Genomic DNA, 23,814 nt, shown 5'->3' on the forward strand with positions numbered 1-23,814 from the left:
TTACTTTCGCTCTTATCCAGAATCATCTTCGCCATCCTTTCCTCTACATCCCTAGAACTATTAGGAGGCCTATAAAAAACTCCCAACAGGGTGACCTTTCCTGTTTCTAACTTCAGCCCATACTACCTCGGAAGAAGAGTCCCCATCTAGCATCCTCTCCGCCACCGTAATACTGCTCTTGACTAGCAGCGCCACACCTCCCCCTCTTTTGCCTCCTTCTCTGAGCTTACTAAAACACCTAAACCCCGGAACCTGCAACATCCATTCCTGTCCCTGCTCTATCCATGTCTCCGAAATGGCCACAACATCGAAGTCCCAGGTACCAACCCATGCTGCCAGTTCCCCTACCTTGTTTCGTATACTCCTGGCATTGAAGTAGACACACTTCAAACCACCTACCTGAACACTGGCCCCCTCCTGCGACGTCAAATCTGTGCTCCTGACCTCTATACTCTCATTCTCCCTTACCCTAAAACTACAATCCAGGTTCCCATGCCCCTGCTGCATTAGTTTAAACCCCCCCAAAGAGCACTAACAAATCTCCCCCCCCAGGATATTTGTGCCCCTCAGGTTCAGATGTAGACCATCCTGTCTGTAGAGGTCCCACCTTCCCCAGAAAGAGCCCCAGTTATCCAGAAACCTGAATCCCTCCCGCCTGCACCATCCCTGTAGCCACTCATCTCACTATCACGTGGCACGGGCAACAACCCAGAGATAACAACTGTGTTTGTTCTAGTTCTGAGCTTCCATCCTAGCTCCCTGAAAGCCTGCCTGACATCCTTGTCCCCTTTCCTATCTATGTCGTTAGTGCCAATGTGGACCACGACTTGGGGCTGCTCCCCCTCCCCCCTAAGGACCCGGAAAACACGATCCGAGACATCACGTACCCTTGCACCTGGGAGGCAACATACCAAACGTGAGTCTCTCACGCTCCCACAAAATCTCCTATCTGTGCCCCTGACTATAGAGTCCCCAATTACTAATGCTCTGCTCCTCTCCCCCTTCCCTTCTGAGCAACAGGGACAGACTCCGTGCCAGAGGCCCGTACCCCATGGCTTACCCCTGGTAAGTCCCCCCCCCCACAAGTATCCAAAGCGGTATACTTGTTTCTCAGGGGAACGACCGCAGGGGATCCCTGCACTGACTGCTTTTTCCCAGTCCCTCTTACAGTTACCCACCTATCTCCAATCTTTGGTGTAACTAATTCCCTGAAGCTGCTATCTATGACCCCTTCTGCCTCCCGAATGATCCGAAGTTCTTCCAACTCCAGCTCCAGTTCCCTAACTCGGTCTTGGAGGAGCTGGAGATGGCAGCACTTCCTGCAGGTAAAATCAGCATGGACACTAACTGCATCCCTCACCTCAAACATCCTGCAGGAGGAACATTGCACTCCCTTCCCTGCCATTCCTCTAACTTTCTACCAAGATCTGGCTAACAACTAAATTAAATTTTTTAATAAAAAATAATAATAATATAATAAAATATGGTACTTACCTCAGACCAATGGGTTTTATTATTAGGTTAGAGGAGGAGGGCGGGTGGGAGACACTACACGTGTAGTGTCTCGGGTTTCCTCTCCACCAGAATTTATTGGTGAGGGTCTTCCCAGACGTCCGCGGGTCGACTTCCTATTCCCGCCTAAAAGACTAATTTTTAAAAAAAAATTCTCAGCTCCTGCTGAAATTGACTAACCAGCCAGCACAACTCCCGCCGAAATCGACTGGCCTGCCCCTGCAAAGACAAGTGCTTTTAAAGGACAGACTTACCTCCCAGCAGCCACTTCCGCACTGCTCCCGCTGAAACTGACTCACCAGCTGTTCTCACGCCGAAATCGGTTATGTCGGACAATGGCCCCTGCTTCGCAAGCCAGGAATGGTCCAACTTTGCCAGGCGGTACAATTTTGCACACGTGACATCCAGTCCCCTGTACCCCCAATCCAACGGCAAAGCGGAGAAGGGCGTCCACATAGTCAAACGGCTCCTCTGCAAGGCTGCCGGTGCTGGGTCCGATTTCTACCTCGCCTTGCTGGCCTATCGCTCCGCCCCACTGTCCACTGGCCTGTCGCTAGCCCAATTGCTCATGGGTCGTACCCGGAGGACGACAGTGCCGTCCATTCATGTCCCAGACCTCGACCACGTTCCGGTCCTTCGACGGATGCAGCTGTCTAGTGCACAGCACAAGGCGGCTCATGACTCCCGTGCAGCTGATCTCCCTGCTCTGGCTCCAGATGACAACATCCGCATCCATCTTCCAGATGGTGGCTGGTCTGCAACAGCTGTTGTCCTTCGGCAGGTGGTTCCCCGCTCGTTCGTCTACCAGATGACTCCATTCTGTGCCACAATCGATGTGCCCTTCGTCTCGTTCCACGCTCGCTACGTGATCCTCCACTGTCGCCTTGCCCTCCTGCTGACCCTGCCATGGACTATGCAGAGATCCCGGTCACACTGCATCCTCGTCACTCTGACGCAATCCAGCTCGCTCCTCAGCCGGTGCATCCCGCCCCACCCTTGAGGCGGTCAACCAGAATTTGTCGCCCACCTCAGAGGCTTAATTTGTGAACTTATAGACTTTCTGAATTGTTCGGTTCTTCCGTTTGACCGTTTACATGGTTTGTATATAGTGTTCATCTCGTTATTCTTGTTGCATACTGTTTTTCTGCACCAGGCACCTTCCCATGTAAATAGCTTAGTTCTTATGTACATAGTCCTGTAAATATGTCTTTCGCACACGCGTAGTCAGAGACATTCTCACCATACACTATTTATTGCCACACATGTACATTCTTTTATAAAAGGGGGGGGGGGGGGGGGGGGTGATGTCATAGTATACACCAGTATATCATGGTGCAGACACACACTGATGGACACACAGTGGGACCAATCAACACACAACACCACAGCCAATCACCAGTTAGAGCACACGCACTATAAAGACAGGGGGCATCAGAGTTCCCGCTCATTCGAGTTGCAGCTAGATAGGACAGAGCTCACAGCCTGCAGTACAGACATTCACCATGTGCTGAGTGCATCGACTGGTTAGGACAAGGCAAAGGTCTTTAGTTAAAGCTAGTATCATGTTAACCCACAGTGAGAGTATGTTAAACAGTTAATGATTCAATAAAATAGTGTTGCACTATTTCAAGTGTTGGTGACCGGTATGTGTTCCACGGATCCAGAGCGCCCAACACAACAACAGCATCTATGGACGGAGAAGGGAGCTAACGTTTTGAATCTGGATGACTCTTTGTCATAGAGAGAATTGGGAATAGGGGCAGATTTATACTGTTTGGTGGGGGGTTGGCATGGAGCAGTAGGGCTGGATAGAGGGTCAGCGATAGGTGGAGATTGACAAAGATGCCATGGACAGAAAGAGAAAGAGAATGTAAATAGGGGTGATCAAGGCTAAGAAGGATGCTGATAGTGGAACAGTAAGAAGCCTTACGACACCAGGTTAAAGTCCAACAGGCTTGTTTTGAATCACCAGCTTTCGGAGCACTGCTCCTTCCTCAGGCACCTGAGGAAAGCTAGTGATTCGAAACAAACCTGTTGGACTTTAACCTGGTGTTGTAAAACTTCTTATTGTGCTCACCCCAGTCCAACGCCAGCATCTCCACATCATGGATAGTGGAACATTAAGAGATTAGAATGTGTTAATGGCAGAACAAAAGCTAACAGCGTGTCAAAGGACAATCAGAAACAGGGACCAGGTTGCCCGGTGGGGGGGAAGAGAGAGAAACAATGCTGAGGGGAAAACGGATGAATGGAAGAAGTGAAAGTGAATTGATAGAAAGCAAAATGGGGTGAAGATGGAAGAGAAGAGCTTGCAATCCGAAGGTCTTGAACTCAACGTCAAGTCCAAAAGGCTGCAACATGCCTAATCGCAATATGAGATGCTATTGCCCCAGTTTGCGCTGGGCTTCATTGCAACACTGCAGCAGGCCAAGGTCAGACACGTGGACATGAGTGCAGGACGGTGATTTGAAATGGCAAGTGACAGGAAGGTCTGGGTCCTGCTTGCAGACAAACCAATGTCGTTCTGCAAAGCGGTCACCCAGTCTGCATTTAATCTCTCTCCAATAATCTCTCCATAGGTCTCCACTGCATCTGTCCGTTATGGAAGTGTAGATGTGTATCCAGAATGGCCCTGGCCAGGATGACAGTTCTTCAATCAGGCTCCAAGTCCTCAGGGTATTTTCCCAAATGCTCGAAAAGAAATTAGAGACTGCTGAGAGCCACTAGTTTGTATAATTTAACTTGCTATCCATAACTGCTTACATAATATCAACATAATTTTTCCATGAACAAAGGTGGTGAATGCTGAAAGTTTGGCAAGCACCGTGTACCCTCGTAAAGTGCCACACGAAGGCGCAAAAATAATGTTCTATCTTAAGAAAATTAGAGTCAGACTTTATATTTCAAAGTGCTGGAAAAAGATCCAGAGAAGAGACAGACATTCAACTGGCCCGGTTTAAAAGCAGTTAGTTATCAGTCCAAGCTTAGGGAAAAATGTGGAGTTTAAGTGGAATATTGTGGAGGTCTTCAAAATAATGAATTATGCATTAGAAACTCCCCATAACTAGGAGGTTGAAATGGCAACATGCATAGCTTTTATCATTGTGATGGGACCAGCTGGACTTTTCCTACCTTTTTCATGTGTACAACTAATCAAATTATAAAAATAAGAGGCAACATTACTGATAGGGACCCTTTCAAAAACCTGCCATTAGCAGCACTGGAGTCGCTTTTCCACTTGACCTCAGGAACAACTGGTTCAAAGCCCAAAGCAGACCAAACATGGGAAGTTAACAATTTTTCCTTTCCCTTTGCTGTGTATAATGAATGTGTGACTGCCCTCAAGCATCACGTGTAAATTACCCAGCCTCCACACTAAAGACCCTGCAAGTACCAGTGAATATCAAAGAAGATTAACTAGCACATTTTAACCGTTTTTCTGAAGCAAACCAAAAACTAAAGAACGTTTTTCTGTTTCCAAGAAATATGCTAAGATAATAAGACTGAAGTAGCAGTAGTGTTCCGATTGGTTGATGTAATAGACTCATTAAAGATGTGTCAAATCCAAACAGCAAATACATTCTCCAGTAACCTCTCAACATGGGTACTGAATGGTTGCTTCCTTTGAGTTTGTGAAGACCATCATGTGACTTTAAGTTACAGCAAAACTCTTCAAGTTTAGTGTGCATTTCTTTAGGCACACAAATGACAGAATATTGTTTGCAGTGTCAGCAAGAAGCATTTCCTAAGAGTGCAAGATTAAATTTCATGAAAGCCTTAAGTTTGGCGTTATCAAATAATTCTTAAAAAGTCACAGGCAATTTTTGAACCTTGGAGATTGGTAAAGAGAAACATTCACGATAGAACAGCATAAGCTTTTCCTTCATATACCTGAGTGAAAATGTTGTGTGTTTGACTCAAAATCCATCGTGCATCTGCATCGGGTGCTACTAGAAGCTTTACTGTGCCAATGTAAACTTCACTACACAAGGTCCAGAAGTGGGGATCGATTATGCTATAAACACCTTGCAAGTGTTGAACCTGGAAGAACAAATGAGAAAGAGTTGAGTTCCAGTTCAGTAAAATACTAACTGCAATCTAAATGTGTCTTTCCATAATACTGCATATAACGCGCATTCTACATACCCGCTGGTAGCATTGGGGCAGCACGTGATCCAAAGGTGGAGGAGTGCGTTGCATTAGAATCCCAATGGATTGCTTTAAGAGTGGAATAACACTATCAAAGAAAGAGATCATAATCAGAAGAATGGTCTTTTTGTACAACACCATTAAATTATGCTTGGCACATCACTGCTTAAAATGCACTGTTACAATTTAGCTTCCACGACAACTTGCTTAGCATGGATTCGTATTTACTGTTTCAAATAAAACTACTTTTAGTGAACATCAATTCACTTAAGAATAGTGCTCTTTTACCAGATGACATGACCACTTTCCTGGTCACAATACACATGAAAATGTTACATGGATTTTGTTTCAATTACAGATGTGTAAATTATAGATTTGCGTTATGCAATTGGCACTAATGTGAGGGCATGAACTTATTATAGGATACCACCTCTTTTCTCATGATTGATTAATGCTCTTTCAGGAATACATCATTAGCCTGGCCATGAATGAAAGGATTCATGTGTAGGTCTACATTGCTTCCATCTGTAAAGCCATCCTACCGAGACTGGTGAACATCTAGAAGAATACATATGTACCAGCTCTTAACTTGGTGTGCTGTGGGTTTTCCCTAACTTAGTTTTCTTTTCAGGCAGTCTCCATGCAGTTTGATAACAGACAGCAGGAAGCGAGGGTCATCTGGACTCAAAATATTAGCTCTTTACCCTCCCTAAAGATGCTACCAGACCTGCTGAGATTTTCCAGCATGTTCTCTTTGGTGGCAGCAGGAAGTGAGATTTAAGATGATCAAGTGCCTTGAAAGACGGACCATATTTCATTAATCTAACATGCCAGTCACTGAGGGGACAGACAGAGGATTAATGGATATTAAATACATGGAATTTGACTAGGTTCCACACAAGATGTTGCACGGGCATGGAGACAACATTGTGGGACAGTTAAGATACTGATTTGGGAGGTACGAAAGAGACATTTGAGGTAACGAACATTCTTGAATTGGTGGATATCGAGAATGTTTAGCACTGGGAGTCCACGTTCAGAAATGTCAAATAAAGGGGCTGCATGGTGGTGCAGTGATCAGCACTGCTGCCTCACAGTGCTGAGGACCCAGGTTTGATCCTGGCCCAGGGTCACTGTCCGCTTGGAGTTTGCATATTCTCCCAGTGTCTGCATGGGTCTCACTCCCACAATCCCAAAAGTGTGCAGGTTAGGTGGATTGGTCGCGCAAAATTGCCCTCAATTGGAAAAAAAGATTGGGTACTCCAAATTAATTTCAAAAAATAAATGTCAAATAAAAACTAGGTAAAATACGCAAAAATAACCAGGATTTGGATAGAGGAGGTTTTGTCCAATTTACAGATCATATTGAGATAAAGTATTGTAAATAGAAAGATCAAAAGGAAATAAGATAAAGCATTTAGGTAGAACATCAGCAAAAAAGGAAAGTCTTAAGTTGTACACTTTAGTCGCAAGATTACATTGGAATATATGTGGGAAGAAGGATAAATAAAAGGTCTTGGGGTCTAGCAATTTAAGTCATTTAAACGAGTGCCTGCACTGAAATGTGTGATCACAAGCCAATGGGAGAATGGGCTCAAGAGCAATAGAATAAAAAAGTAAAGTTATTGTAATTATAAGAGCCCAGGCCTTTATTCTTTTAGGGCCAATCCCTAGTTGCCCTGAGACAGTTTGTTCAGCTGCCTTCTCAAGTACAATGGAGTGCCTGCGAGGTCACCTCAGGTGGTGCAAGGACTGGAGCCGTGGGACTGGAGCCGCACATTTGCACAGTTTACACCATAAGATGCCGAATTTGTCTAATTGTAAGCAAGTATGAGTCCATTCTGCAAAGTAGAGGAAATGGAAAATATCTGCTCTGAACTTTGTGGATTCAATTATTAGAAACTACTTTGTGTTGTCAAATAGGTACAATTCCTGATTTACACAACATCCAGAATGAACATTTCACAACTTCTAAAAACCTTTAGTTTTAGTAAAATTTTAAACCTAGAAATGCAAACAAAGTCATTTGGATTCAGGCAATAAATACAGTCTGCATTGCCAAAGTAGTTATAGAACATAGAACATAGAACAATACAGCGCAGTACAGGCCCTTCGGCCCACGATGTTGCACCGAAACAAAAGCCATCTAACCTACACTATGCCATTATCATCCATATGTTTATCCAATAAACTTTTAAATGCCCTCAATGTTGGCGAGTTCACTACTGTAGCAGGTAGGGCATTCCACGGCCTCACTACTCTTTGCGTAAAGAACCTACCTCTGACCTCTGTCCTATATCTATCCTGCAATATCTGAACCTAAACCATACCTCTTCAATTCCACATTATTGAAGAATTGTATTCTTCCTCCCCAATTAAAAAACTGTAATCCCCAAGTACCTCATATTTCTTTTATAAATTTAGAGTACCCAATTATTTTTGTTTTCCAATTAAGGGGCAATTTAGCCTGGCCAATCCACCTAACCTACACATCTTTGGGTTGTGGGGGTGAAACTCACGCAGACACGGAGAGAATGTGCCAACTCCACACGGACAGTGACACAGGGCTTGGATTCGAACCCGGGTCCTCAGCGCTGTAGTCCCAGTGCTAACCACTGCACCACATGCCGCCACCGACCCCCCCCCCCCCCCAAAAGTACCTCATTTTTAATACTCACTATCTAAAAATGTGTTTTTTATGTTTGCTTCAGAACAAATAACTCTTGCGAAACAATTTGAGTGATCGGAAGAAAATCAGCTCATTATTTTATTCTGTTCGTCAAAGTATTTGTAATTCTTCTTTCAAATGAAGCCATCGAGTATTTGTAAGTTCATATGGTAATTAAAGTCTTTTACACACTTTCAGATTGGATTGGTGAAATTAACTACTTTAATTTCTTGTCACATTAGAAGATAAAGAACTCAACTAATTTTAATACAAAACTGTTTTAAATATGGGAACCCCCTTGCCGCAACTTTGACGACCTTCCATTGATTGGCATCGGTCCCATTTCTGCTTGATGCTGGCTATAGTTAGCCTGCAGACTTGATAAGATTTTCCATGATGGCAATTTGAATCGACAAAGCTGTTATCATGATGCACTTTGAGCTTTTCTCTGCAGCAGAACTGAATTGTCTGCCTGAGAATATTTCCAATATATGCCTGCGAATATTCCCAATATTTTATGAACTCGGAAACTGGAAATTTAATTAAAGGCACAGGCAAAAATCTCTCAAAATGTTGTTTGGGCTTTATACAATTTTGATATAAAATAGCAGAGTTCCCAGATCTCCAGCATCCACAGTATTTTGTTTTTATTATAGCAGAGTTTTCATTCCTGGTGTTCTGACCAATATGTATCCCTCAACCAACATCACCAAAACAGATTATGCAGTCACATTGCTGTTTGTGGAATCTTGATGTTTACAAGTTGGCTGCAGCATTTCATACACTATAATTCTGACTACACTTAGAAGTATTGAATTGATTGTAATGCACTATGGGGTGTTCTTTTGGCTTTCAGACAGACACAAGAACCTACTTATTTGAGTCACTAACCAATCGTTGGCCCCATAAATTGAGAAGGAAAAATCATTCAGGGTGAAAAGTAGTCAAAATAAAAATCTGGAATGTGATGCTTCACTACAAACACTTCTTTCGCTTTATGATCCAGATTCCATAACTAGTCTGAACAATTGGCTGCCTACAAGCTAACAACTGAACAAAATTATGAGATTAAAATTGAAGACAGAAAGAAAAAGATTACAAAAATGCATAATTGCAGGATTTTTAAAAATGTAACTAAATGTAGATAGTTCATCCTGGAAATGGGAAGCAGTAATTGTAATGAAACATTGGAACAGGAGGTGGTCATTTACACAGAATACTACAGTGCAGAAGAGGTCCTTCGGCCCATCGAGTCTGCACCAACGCATGAAAGGCCCTGACCGGCTCACCAATCCCACTTGCCAGCACTTGGCCCATAGTCTTGAATGTTATGGCATGCCAAGTACTCATCCAAGTACCTATTAAAGGATGCGAGGCATCCCACCTCTACCACCCTCCCAGGCAGTGCATTCAAGACCGTCACCACTCTGGATAAAAAAGATTTTCCTCAAATCTCCCCATAACCTTCCACCCCTCACTTTGAACTCGTGTCCCCTCGCAACTGACCCTTCAACCAATGAGAACAACTGATCCCTATCCACCCTGCCCAAGCCCCACATAATCTTGTACACCTTAATCAGGTCACCCCTCGATCTTCTCTGCTCCAGAGAAAACAACCCAAGCCTATCCAACTTCTCTTTATAACTTAAAATGTTCCATCCCAGGCAACATTCTGGTGAATCTTCTCTGCATCCCCTCCAGTGCAATTACATCCATCCTATAATGTGGTGACCAGAATTACACACAGTATTCCAGCTGTGGCCTCACCAATGTTCTATACAGCTCCATCATGACATCCCTGCTTTTGTAATCTATGCCCCAATTCATAAAAGGGAGTGTCCCATATGCTTTTCCACCACCCTATTTAACTTGCCCTTCTACCTTCAGAGATCTATGGACAAACATGCCACGTTCCCTTGTTCTTCGGAACTTTCCAGTGTCAGAAATTTCATAATAGACTTGTTAAATTATTCCTTCAGAGTATATCACCTCTCACTTTTCAGGGTTAAATTCCATCTTCCACTTATCTGCCCATTTGACTATCCTGCCATCCTGTCTAGATCATCCTGCAACCCAAGACACTCAATCTCACTGTTAATCACCCGGCCAATCTTTGTGTCATCTGCAAACTTACTGATCCTATCCCCCACATAGTCATCTACATCATTTCTATAAATGACAAACAATAGGGGGCCCAACACAAATCCCTGTGGTAAGCCACTAGTCACTGGCCTCCAGACACTAAAGCAACAGTCTATCATTACCCTGTCTCCTACCACTGAGCCATTTATGAATCCACCTCATCAAATCACCTTGTATAACACATGAATTTGCCTTCTTAATAAGTTTCCCATGTGGGACCTTGTCAAAGGCTTTGCTGAAATCCATGTAAACTACATCAACTGCGCTATCCTCATCTATACATTTGGTTACATGCTCAAAAAACTCAATCAAATTTGTTAGGCATGACCTCCCTCTGATAAAGCCATGCTGACTATCCCTAATCAAACCGTGCCTCTCCCAGTGGAGATAGATTCGCTCTTTCAGAATTTTCTCCAGTATTTTAGCCAGAGTCTGTTCCGCCATTCAATAATTGATTTCCAACCTAAATTCATATCTGCGCCTTTCCCCATATCCTTAATATCTCAGTTTAATAAAAGTTTACCAATCTTAGTTTTGAAATTAATAATTGACCTAGCATCAATAGCAGTTATGGAAGAACGATCCAAATGTCTACCACCTTTTACATGTAGAAGTGTTTCTTAATTTCAATCCCGAAAGGACTGGCTCTAATATTTAGATTATGCCCTCTAGTTCTACTTCACCCAGCAGAAATAATCTATTCCTATCTACCCAACTGCTTTCCCTTAACGTCCCCTTACAATTACATATGGAACTAAAAGGACGAATATCAGCCAATTCGCAAGTAGATATTATAACACAACCCCTTCTTCATATATTAATCAATTCAAGGGAATACAACCCTGAGTCATGTAATCTCCCTCCTAATTAGTGTCCAGATATCATTCTGGTAAATCTACAATGCACTCCCTCTAAAGCTAATACATATTATTCCTAAGAGTTGCATGGTCAAATGAGGTTGAAGCACAGATTCTACTTCCTTGTATTCATATATTTATATTCATATCTGTATAAAATTGCAGAATAACTGAGTTGGGAAGGACAGAAAGAGAACTTATGAAATCCACATTCAGTTTAATAAGTAGAAAAAGTCCCACCTTCTCAACTTGGCCCCATGTCTGAGGTTTGGTGACCCTCCGGTTAAATCACCATCTGTTAGCTCTCAAAGGGGACAGCAGCCTATGGTCCTCTGGGACTGTGGCGACGTTTCCATTTTCAAAAAGTTATGCAGTTTTATCTCAAATTTAAAAATCAAAGCTCCTATTCACTTGTAGACTGTGATCTCCTGATTCCCCTTAATCAGCCAATCCGCAAGTAGATATTATAGCACAAACTGTTCTTCATCAAACTTAAAAAACACCCAACTGTGATTTCTCAAACATCACTCTACACACACCATGAACCATGTAGCTCAGGAGCCCAAATGCTTCACGTTCAATTACAAATAATACAATCAACTATATTATATGATATACATTAAATGTTTAAAAGCATGCCAATATAGGTATATAATAGTCATTTATATAATTAATAATTGCTCAATTACTTAAAATTTTGCAATAGAATCACATCTTGTAAAACAGGAACTTTATGCATCTCAGTCAGCAGAAAATAACTTTTTTTTAAAAAATGTGTTGGATTTGAGCCAAAGAGGATGTCCATTATCACAGATGAAAAACAAAGCTTATAGACATATTGTTTATCTGCATCATGGACAGAATGAAAATGAATTTCTACTATGAGAGGAGATAGAGGGACTTGGGAATTGTGTGTATAAGCTATGTTGGCGAGGTGTGGTTGTTGGTTGGGGGTGGGGAGGGGTGTTATGCACTGAATCATGTTTACATTTTGTATCTTTTGTTGTTATAAAACCATAAATGCCTTAATAAAATGATTTGTTCAAAAAAAATGAATTTCTACTATGCTCATTGAACTCCATTGTGAATCAAGGTCTTATATGCTATTCCCAACGAGCTAAAAATATTCCACTCTTGGATATTTGATACTTCGATAACTATGGGTGAAGTAATGCCACTGCGTAATGTATAGACATACAAACACCAATCTCATGATGTGATAAAGGAGTGCAGTTGAATTAATGCTTGTTCCAATCATATTTCCATAAACTTTCTAAACTAATAATTTTAAGGGTAAACGTTTGACACCATTTGTTTGGGCAACTAAGTCAGGCCTTTCTTGCATTGGAGACAAAACGGTGGTCTGGGCTTTCAGGTGGCTTTGCATGATCTGGTAACGGCGAGTGTATTGCAATGGAACGGCAGGTCTCTGGGTTTGAACTGGACTGATTAATAGTTTTATTTTAGTTCAGGCCTGGAACTAATTTGTTGGTTCTATTCAAAGTTAATAATTTCTATATCTTCTGACCAAAGTGCAATATACATAGGACTGAGAGTAGTGTGAAATACAGGTATTGCGACAACAGAAGTTTCAATGATTTGCATGCAAACAGTCGTGAATAAACTTGCAATTTGCTCCATCTTAACTAGATTGTTATGGATGGACATTTCCTTTGATCCCAACATAAAACTGAATAATAATAACAATCTTTATTAGTGTCACAAGTAGGCTTACATTAACACTGCAATGAAGTTACTGTGAAAATCCCCTGGTCGCCACTTTCCGGCACCTGTTTGGTGCACGGAGGTAGAATTCAGAATGTCCAATTCACCTAACAAGTCTTTTGGGACTTGTGGGAGGAAACCAGAGCACCCGGAGGAAACCCACGCAGACACAGGGAGAACGTGCAGACTCCGCACAGACAGTGACCCAAGTCGGGAATCGAACCAGAGTCCCTGGCGCTGTGAAGTAACAGTGTTAATCATGTGCTACCATGCCGACATACCCTGCAGAACCTCAGCAGTGATGTCCTGCAACTGTGATGATTGACCTCCAACAATCACAACAAACTTTCCTTGTGCTAGTTAGGATTCCATCAAGCAGAGAGTTTGCCCTATGATTCTCATTTACACCAGTTTTTCTAGGACTCCTTGATACAACACCTGATTAAATGCTGTCTTGATGTCAACGGCAGTCACTCTCATCTCACCTCTGGTGTTCAGCTCTTTTGATCTGGTTGAACCACGGCGAGAATGATCTCAGGAGCTTAATGACCTCAGCACAACCAAAAAATGCTTCAGCGAGAAATGTATTGCTAAGCAAGTGCCGCTTGATTGCAGTAATTATGACCCGTTTACTGTTGATAGAATAGACTGATCGGACGGCAATTGGCCATGTCAGTTCAGTCTTGCTTTTTGTGTGCGTAACATACCTGGGCAATTTTCCACGTTGCCAGGGTAGGTGCTAGCGTTGTAACATGGAACAGCTTGGCTAGGTGTGCGGAATGTTCTGGAGCACAAATCCTCAATACTATTACTGGAATATTGTCAGGGTCCATAGCCTTTGAAGTATCCAGTGCCTTCAGCAGTTTCTTGATATCACGTGGAGTGAATCGAATTGGCTGAAGACTGACATCTGTGATGCTGGGGACCTCTGGATCATCCACCTGACACTTCTGGCTAAAGATTGTTGCAGCCTTATCTTTTGCACTGATGTGCTGGGCTCCTCCAGCATTGAAGATGGGGATATTCATGGCGCCTTCTCCTCCAGTAAGTTGTCTAATTGTCATTCATGGCTGGATGTGGCAGCATTGCAGAGCTTAGGTTTAATCAATTGCTGAGCTCTATCACTTGCTCTTGCTTATGCGGTTTTGCAGGCAAGTAGTCTTGGGTTATGGCTTCACCTGGTTGGCACCTCCTTTTTAAGATATGCTTAGTATTGCTCCTTGTATGTCCTCCTGCACTCTTTATTGAACCAAGGTTGAGCCCTGATTTGGTGGTAAGGGGAATATGCCGGGCCATGAGGTTCAGACTGTAGCGGAGTAAATTCTGCGTCAGATGGCCCACAGCACTTCATGGTTTCCCAATCTAGAGTTGCTAGATTGGCTTAAAATCTATCCCATTTAGCACAATGATAGTGCCACAAAACACAATGAAGGGTACCCTCAACGTGAAGGTGGGAATGTTTTTCCACAAGGGCTGTGCAGTGGTCACTCCCATCAGTACTGTGATGGACAGATGCATCTACGGCAGGTGGTGAGGGAACCAACAAGAGGAAAAAGCATACTTGATCTCGTACTCACCAACCCACCTGCTGTACACCCAGCTAGATGTGATGCCATGAAACTTTATTGCTGGTGGGACATGACATACCAGGCATGGTGATGGTGGTGTCCAGAATTTGTAAGGTATGATTCAGTGAGAATGACTATAGTAGGCTGTTGTTTGATTAGTCTCGGAGATAGCTCTCCCAATTTTACTACAAGACCCAAATGTTAGTGAAGAGGATTTTGCAGGGTCAACAGGGCTGAGTTTTCTGTTGTCGTTTCTGGTCATTTTTGCCATTTCTGAATGCTCTGTCCTATTTCATTCCTTATTGACTATCAAACCGAGTGGTTTGCTAGGCCATTTCAGAGTGCATTTATGAGGGAACCACATTGCTTTGGGTCAGGAGTCACATGTAGGATATTAGTGAACCAGATGGTTTTTTACAACAATCAACAATGGTCATCATTAGACTTTTAATTCCATCTGCCTTGATGGGATTCGATCTAGGTGCCTGGAGCACCAGGGTCTCGGAATTATTCCTCAAGTGACAATACTAATATGCTATTGTCTCCCACAAATTTCTATCACATTATTTAGTCTTTGCAAGGACCCTGCTACAGTTTTAATAAGACATTACTACAGTGAAATGGTTAGATGTTCTGTAGTACTTTGTTGAAATTTCAAAAACGGTCTTTGAATGACAGGGCCAAGCCAAACAGAGAGGTACACTGTAATCTTCGCACTCTGCGTTAATGCAAAAGTACCATACTTACACATCAGAAATGACTGGCATGTTGGCAATTTTTAAATCTAAATCCAGTATTTCTAAATAGCTGATTTTTAAAAATGGAACTAGGAATAGTTTGAAATAGGACCTCAAATTTCATAACAGCAAGTTACTTTGAAGTGCAAAATATGTAAACAGAAATCTAGAAATTCCTCTGATCTACCCTCGAGTCTGAGTCATTGTCACATGAAGGTTGTGCATCAGCAGATGATCAAGTGTAGTATGTTCCGCGTGTTTATTGGCATTGCCTATATTTAAACCACAAGATGTAGTAGTAGCCTTCCTAAATGGATTATTGTATTCCCGCCCTATTGAGATTTCAATATTCCAGTGTACTGCATTAGATTATAACTCTTCTATACTGGGTTGCATGGTGTATGTGAACAGGTGCAATATGACATCAAAAGTCTTTAAAAATTCAAATTTACCAATGGGGTCAACTCTCATCACCATCCCCTAAAGCAGTTCTTTTTTAAGGCAGCACAACCAGAGATTATTTTAAAACAAATTTATTAGAGTATCCAATTTTTGTTTCCCCCCAATTAAAGGGCTATTTAGCATGGCTAATGCTACCCTACACACCTTTTCGGTTGTGGGGGTGAGACGCATGCAGACACGGGGAGAATGTGCAAAGTCCACACGGACAGTGACGCAATGCCGGGATCGAACCAGAGTCCCCGGCGCTTTCGCCGGCATGGTACTCCACCAGCCCGATAGTGGTGGTGGCACTTCGGATCTGGGGCCAGTGGAGGAGGCATGTAGGGGAGGTAAGAGCATCGGTGTGGACCCCAATCTGCGGCAACCACCGATTCGCCCCGGGGAACATGGACGGGGGGTATCGACTGTGGAGGGCGGGGATTGTGAGAATGGAGGATCTGTTCCTGGAAGGGAGCTTTCCGAGCATGAGGGCGCGGGAGGAGAAGTTTGGGCTGGCGAGAGGGAACGACTTTAGATACTTACAGGTGCGAGATTTTGTACGCAGACTGGTGCCGTCCTTCCCACGTCTCCCGCCGAAGGGGAGGCAAGACAGGGTAGTTTCTAGGGGAGGGGTGGGAGAGGGTAGAGTGTCAGACGTCTACAAGGAACTAATGGGAGCGGAGGATACGCAGACCGAGGACCTGAAGCTTAAGTGGGAGGAGGAGCTCGGGGGGGGGGGGGGAAATGGAGGACGGTATCTGGGCGGAAGCCCTGAGCAGAGTAAACACGACCGCAACATGCGGCGGGGGGGGGGGAAGGACGGTATCTGGGCGGAAGCCCTGAGCAGAGTAAACACGACCGCAACATGCGCCAGGCTCAGCCTGATCCAGTTTAAGGTTGTGCACCAGGCCCACACGACGGTGGCCCAGATGAGCAGATTCTTCGGGCTGGAGACAAGTGTGCTAGATGCGCCAGAGGGTCGGCTAACCATGTACACATGTTCTGGTCGTGCCCTAAACTCATGGGGTATCGGCAGGGATTCGCAGATGTCATGTCCAGGGTATTGAAAACTGGGGTGGTAATGAGCCCGTAGGTGGCAATCTTTGGGGTTTCGGAGGACCCGGGACTCCAGGAAGAGAGGGAGGCCGACGTTCTGGCCTTTGCTTCCCTGGTAGCCCGGCGACGAATACTGTTAGCATGGAGGGACTCAAAGCCGCCGTGGGCTGAGATATGGCTATCGGACATGGCGAGCTTTCTTGGCCTAGAGAAAGTCAAGTTCGCCTTGAGAGGTTCGCTACTAGGGTTCGCCCGAAAGTGGCAGCCATTTATTGACTTCTTCGCAGAGGAGTTAGCGTCAGCAGGGGCGGGGGGGAAGAGAGCTAGGGTAGTGTAGAGTAGAGAGATATTGAGGGAGGTCTGTGCGTGAACAGAGTCGTGGTTTGCACTATGTTTAATTTGTGTCTTGACTTCTTTTTTTTGTACTGCACTTCTTTTTTTTGTACTGTAAAATGTCACTTTTTTTATATGCCTAAAATACCTCAATAAAAATGTTTGATTAAAAAAAAAGAAACGGCTTCAAATACAGAATGCACTGCTTCATTTTTGTTTCAGCATGTTGGGTATCACTTTCTCTCCCTCGCACAAGTTTTAATTTCTCAGAACTGTAATAAACAAGCTACAATGAAATTGCTTAATTATGTCTCAACGTGTATCGTACACTATAGAGTAGGAATCAAATACCAACATTTGGTGCAGTGTTTGGACAGTTGTTAGTGCAGTAGATAAGTACTCCGGTGGGAAGATCAGAACAGTCCCTAATAATCAGAATTTAAAAAAAAATACAAAGTACCCAATAATTTTTTCTCCCATTTAAGGGGCAATTTAGCATGACCAATCCACATCTTTGTGTTGTGGGGGTGAGATCCACGCAAACACGAGGAGAATGTGCGAACTCCACATGACAGTGACCCGGAGCCAGGATTGAATCCGGGTCCTCAGCGCCGTGAGGTAGCAGTGCTAACCACTGCGCCACAGTGCTGCCCTGAAGAATAGTTCTTACACCTCTGCAGAGATCAGGGGAGAACATGAAAACATTTTTAAATTCCTAAAATTTTGTGATCAAAAACGATGGGTACAAAAGATGAGATGATGAACTTCTTTGTATCCATGTTGGGCTTATTGTACATTTATTGCAGAATCGTTTGAGTTGCGGCTATTTGCCATAGAATACAAAGTTGGATAAATGCTTCTTAATGATCTCTGGTTGTAGGGCAGTATGGTGGCGCAGAGGCGCCGTGACCAGGGCTGCTAAGCTAGTGCCCCTGCCGAAGCAGCCTCCATCCGCTCCGAAACCGACCCCACACCCACCATCCATTTCCTGATCATCGCTATGTTGGCCGCCCAGTAGTAGTTGCTGAAGTTCGGCAATGCCAGCCCCACTTTCCCTCTGTTCCTTTCAAGCATCACCCTCTTCACCCGCAGGTCTTTATTGTCACAAGTAGGCTTACATATGGTGATCCTCAGGTTGAATCACCACCAGTCAGCTCTACCCCTCAAAGGGGGACGCAGCCTATGATCATCTGGGACTATGGTGACTTTTTTAAAAAATCAACTTGAATCTTGGGCAGCACGTTGGTGCAGTGGTTAGCACTGTTGCCTCATGCTGCCAAGGACCAGGGTTCCATCCCAGCTCCGGGCCACTGTCCGTGTGAAGCTTGTGTATCACCCCCATAACCCAAAACGATGTGCAGGGTAGGTGAATTGGCCATGCTAAATTGCCCCTTAATTGGAAACAAAAAGATATGGGTACTCTAAATTTATTATTTTTTTTAAATAAAGGTGGTCAAAAGCAAGTTTCACTTTACCCTTTGCATGAACTGATTGATGTATAAAGTGCTATTCTGGTATCAATCGTGTATGTATAGGGGCTGGTTTAGCACACTGGGCTAAATCGCTGGCTTTGAAAGCAGACCAAGGCAGGTCAGCAGCACAGTTCAATTCCCGTACCACCCTCCCCGAACAGGCGCCGGAATGTGGCGACTAGGGGCTTTTCACAGTAACTTAATTGAAGCCTACTCGTGACAATAAGCGATTTTAATTTCATTTTTCATTTCATATAAATACCTTGCTAAAGGAACGCAAATTATGAGAAAGCGATATTTTATAAAAACAGCAAATTATTTTTAAACAAGGTGATTGCTGTCAACAGGTTACTTTTAAAACTTTGTGTAATATTAATCTTCAGTCAACAAAAGATAAATATAATTGTCATTTATTCAAAACTGCAAATACCCTGATATTTTTCTAAAACTGAGAACACCATTGCCATATAGCAAAGGACTTTCAAACTTACAAATCTGAAACAATGGGTGTTGCCTAACCAATTAACCACAAGAGGAAGTGTTTTTAGACTCTTTTGTAGTTAAAAGCTCGGAAGTCACAAGCTAGCTTATAGTCACGAAATGTATATGATCCAGTAAAACAAACCAAGTTGCCCTCACAGTGGAAACGCAAACTATGAAATTAGGTACAACTTTTGGTATCATTACATTTTTTTAATTATAAATTTAGCGTACCCAATTCTTTTTTTCCCCCAATTAAGGGGCAATTTAGCGTTGCCAATCCACCTACCCTGCACATCTTTAGGTTGCGGAGGTGAGACTCATGCAGGCTCAGGGAGAATATGCAAACACCACACGGACAGTGACCTGGGGCCTGGATTGAATCCGGATCCTCGGCGCCATGAGGTAGCAGTGCGAACCACTGCACCACGGTGCCACCCCGGGTACCATTCCGAATTAAAAGTAATTTGGTAATGTTATTCCTTTTGCCTTTATCATTCAACATCAACTCCAGCAATTCAAGCACATAGTCAGCCATCAGAGCCCAGTAATAAGAGATTTTTCAAAATGTACAAGTGTAATCTGCTAAATAGTATGAACTTCACAACCAACCAGTACTGGAATTAAATGTTGATTTACTGCAGCCAGTTTGATACTCAGTTACACCACACTATAATGTAATTTAAATATAAAACATCTTGCATTTTTATAGCACCTTTAACACTAAAATCATAGAACCATAGAAAGTTAGTGAGCAAAGAGGCCTTTCAGTTCATTGTGTCCACCCTTTTCCTTGGGGGTCTATCATACGTTCCCAGTATTTTGATAGCCTCTTTGTTCAGTTCAACCCCTATGGCCTCTTTTGATGATCCATTTTCACAGCTATAAAGGTTGTTTCAATAAATATTGTAATCCCCTTTTTTATCCCCCTTCTCTATCTGGTCAGAAAACCTGGTAATTAACAATATTAAGCTATCGTTTCCTGCCCTTCCTTCAGCCATGCTCTGTAAAAGCTATATCATACTCCCATGTGCCAATCTGTGCTCTCAGCTCAGCTGCCTTATTCCCTAGATTTGTTGTCCTGAAGTATATACCATTTTTGCCCGGCCAAACACCCTTGGACTTTGTTTCTTCTACATTCCAAACATGCTTAATACATTTCTGTCTTCCATTTCCAACTCTTCCTTTTTGCCCTTTTGAATCAACTCTCAAATTCTCACCACCGCCGAGCTATTTTACACCCTCCCCAACAACATTAGCATTCCCCACTTTGTCCCACGAGGATATTAGCCTCTGTCCCTATTCAGGTACAACGTCTCTGGCTTGCACAGGTTCCACTTCCCAGAGAAGTTGTGCCTCGGAATCCAAAACCCTCTTATCCACATCATCACCTGTCCGGGCACATATTCATCAGTTTTATCTTCGGTTTCTGTACTCACGAAGATAAAGGGGTAATTTGCAGATTACTATCTTGGAAATCCTGCTGTTCAATCTCTCACCCAGCACCTTAACTTCTACCAGCAGGATCTCATCCGCTTTGAGCCTGTGCCACTGGAGCTAATATGGACAACCTCTGGCTGTTCACGGTTTACATTCTGCTCCTACCTTTTGCTCTTCCATTCGTCTGCTTCACCATGCACCCCACCAGCTCCCCATGGAGGTGAATCACCAAAGTATCATTGAGTTAGTTCTGCTTGCATTCTCAGAGGAACCATCGCTCTCACCAGTATTCAGGACTGAATGCAAGTTGGAGAGCAAGATGCTCTCTGAGGAAATCCTGCACTACTTACCTTTTAATTGACTACCTAGCTAGCAGTCACCCATTTCCCCTCTCCGCATACACTCTCTTCAACCGCAGAGTGAACACATCCAGAAATGTGGTATCCATGAAAATCTGAACCTTGTAAATGAACTTCGGGCAGCACGGTAGCACAAGTGAATAGCACTGTGGCTTCACAGCACCAGGGTCCCAGGTTCGATTCCCCGCTGGGTCACTGTCTGTGCGGAGTCTGCACGTTCTCAGTGTCTGCGTTGGTTTCCTCCGAGTGCTCCGGTTTCCTCCCACAGTCCAAAGACGTGCAGGTTAGGTGGATTGGCCATGATAAATTACCCGTAGTGTCTAAAAAGGTTAGGAGGGGCTATTGGGTTACGGGGATAGGATGGAAGAGAGGGCTTAACTGAGTCGGTGCAGACTTGATGGGCCAAATGGCCTACTTCTGCACTGTATGTTCCATGTGCAGAGACCTCAGCTGTCCCTCAAGCTCAGAAACTCAGAGCTCGAGCTGATCTAGCTGGTATTTGGCCCTTCAAGTATGCTCCACCATTCAATAAGCTCTTACCCCATTTTCCCACGCTACTTCTATATTTCTTAATACCCAAAAATCTCTAGCCAGGGTAAACATCCTCCTAGCACCTATTTTGTCAAGAACTTTACATTTCAGTTAAATTACCTTTCATTCTTCTAACTTAAAGGAAATATAGGCCTTGTTATTTAATTCCCCCTCCCCCATAGAAAAATTCTCTTACCCCTGGAATCAATCTAGGGAATCTTGGTTGGACTCCCTCGAAAGCAAGTAGACCAGTCCTTAAGTAAGGAAACCAAAACTGTACACAGTACATTCCAGGTATGATTCATGGGCAGCACAGTAGCAAGCACTATTGCTTCACAGCGCCAAGGTCCCAGGTTCGAATCACCGTCTTTGCGGATTCTGCACGTTCGAGTCTGCATGGGTTTCCTCCGGGTGCTTCGGTTTCCACTCACAAGTCCCGAAAGACGCGCTGTTAGGTAATTTGGACATACTGAATTCTCCCTCCATGTACCCAAACAGGTGCCAAACTGTGGCAACTAGGGGCTTTTCACAGTAACTTCATTGCAGTGTTAATGTAAACCTACTTATGACAATAAAGATTATTATAATTGCTTGTTGTACTTGCATCTTAACTTTGTGATTTGCGTACAAGAATGCCTAGATCTTTCTGAATATCAACATTTCAGCCTTCAACCATTTAAAAAGTATTTTGCATTTCTATTTTCCCCACCACATTTTGCCATATTATATTCCACCTGCCATGTCTTGTCCACTCATTTAATTTGTCTAAATCTTCTGCAGTCTCGTGTCCTCCCCACAGCTTACTTTCCCATCCAGTTTTGTATCAGCAGCAAACTTGGATACATAACATTTTATACACTGATGTCGGTATTAACCACTCTGTGGTAAAGTTGTTTTTTATTTAATATAATTTGTTCTCAGAGCACTGGGTGAACTGGCACAGCAGTCTTCTACCCCTTTGCGCTCTGAGAAACTCATGTCTCTAAACTGCTGTGGCCCTTTTCATGGAGAACGCTGCCATTTCCACAATATTGGATACAGTTAAAGATCCCTCCCACAATGTCCAAACAACATGCCTTAACCCATTTTCAGACAAATGCCCTGTACTACATTAACATGACACTAACATTTTTCACAAAAGTCATTTGTGGCCTGTGTTCATGAGGGTCAATTTTTTTTACTGGATATCTATACCAAGAAGGAACTACATGAGAGTGCTCCAAAATTCTTGAGGCTTTATTGTGCCATGGTCAAAAAAATTGCATGGAGAATTGATCTAAACTAATGTCAGACAACATTCGTATCGGCACAGAAGACTTTCATGCTCTCAGTGTGGACTTAAAACAAAGTCCTTGAAGTGGAATATTAGTATCTAATCCTTACACCATTCAGGCCATAAGACCATAAGACATAGGAGAAGAATTAGGCCACTCGGCCCATCGCGTCTTCTCCGCCATTCAATCATGGCTGATATTTTCTCATCCCCATTCCCCTGCCTTCTCCCCATAATCCCAGATCCCTTCTCCCCATAACCCCGGATCCCCTTATTAATCAAGAACCTATCTATCTCTGTCTTAAAGACACTCCGTGATTTGGCCTCCACAGCCTTCTCCAGCACAGAGTTCCACAGAATCACCACCCCCTGGCTGAAGAAATTCCTCCTCATCTTTATTTTAAAGGATTGTCCCTATAGTTTGAGATGGTGCCCTCTAGTTCTATTTTTTCCTACAAGTGGAAACATCCTCTCCACGTCCACTCTATCCAGGTCTCGCAGTATCCTGCAAGTTTCAGTAAGATTCCCCCTCATCCTTCTAAACTCCAATGAGTATAGAAACAAAGTCCTCAACTGTTCCTCATATGACAAGTTCTTCATTCCAGGGATCATTCTTGTGAACCTCCTCTGGACCCTTTCCAAGGCTAGCATCTCCTTCCTTAGATACGGGACCCAAAACTGCTCACAATACTCCACATGGAGTCTGACCAGAGCCTTATACAGCCTCAGAAGTACATCCCTGGTCTTGTATTCTAGCTCCCTTGACATGAATGCTAACATTGCATTCGCCTTCCTAACTGCTGACTGAACCTGCACATTAACCTTAAGAGAATCGGGAACAAGGACTCCCAAGTCCCTTTGTGCTTCTGATTTCCTAAGCATTTCCCCATTTAGAAAATAGTCTATGCCTAAATTTCTCCTTCAAAAGTGCATAACCTCACACTTTTCCACATTGTATTTCATTTGCCACTTCTTTGCCCTCTCTCCTAGCCTGTCTATGTCCCTCGGCAGGCCCCGGCTTCCTCAACACTACCTGTTCCCTCTACAGATCTTTGTATCATCTGCAAACTT

At 43.4% G+C, this 23,814-nt stretch overlaps 1 protein-coding gene across 3 annotated transcripts in view; it reads right to left on the bottom strand.

Moving 5' to 3' along the window:
* The window catches only part of slc30a7 (solute carrier family 30 member 7), a 100,744-nt gene that overhangs the window by 10,754 nt on the left and 66,176 nt on the right, over nucleotides 1–23,814 (bottom strand). For all 3 annotated transcript variants that reach the window (XM_072511366.1, XM_072511369.1, XM_072511368.1), the window contains 2 exons: nucleotides 5,659–5,749; nucleotides 5,404–5,553 (listed from right to left, as the gene is read on the bottom strand). In XM_072511366.1, coding sequence (XP_072367467.1) covers nucleotides 5,404–5,553; nucleotides 5,659–5,749 — 241 coding nt within the window. The remainder of the gene's footprint in view (nucleotides 1–5,403; nucleotides 5,554–5,658; nucleotides 5,750–23,814) is intronic.

This window comes from Scyliorhinus torazame, chromosome 7 (assembly GCF_047496885.1).
Source record: "Scyliorhinus torazame isolate Kashiwa2021f chromosome 7, sScyTor2.1, whole genome shotgun sequence".
Taxonomy (NCBI): Eukaryota; Metazoa; Chordata; class Chondrichthyes; order Carcharhiniformes; family Scyliorhinidae; genus Scyliorhinus; species Scyliorhinus torazame.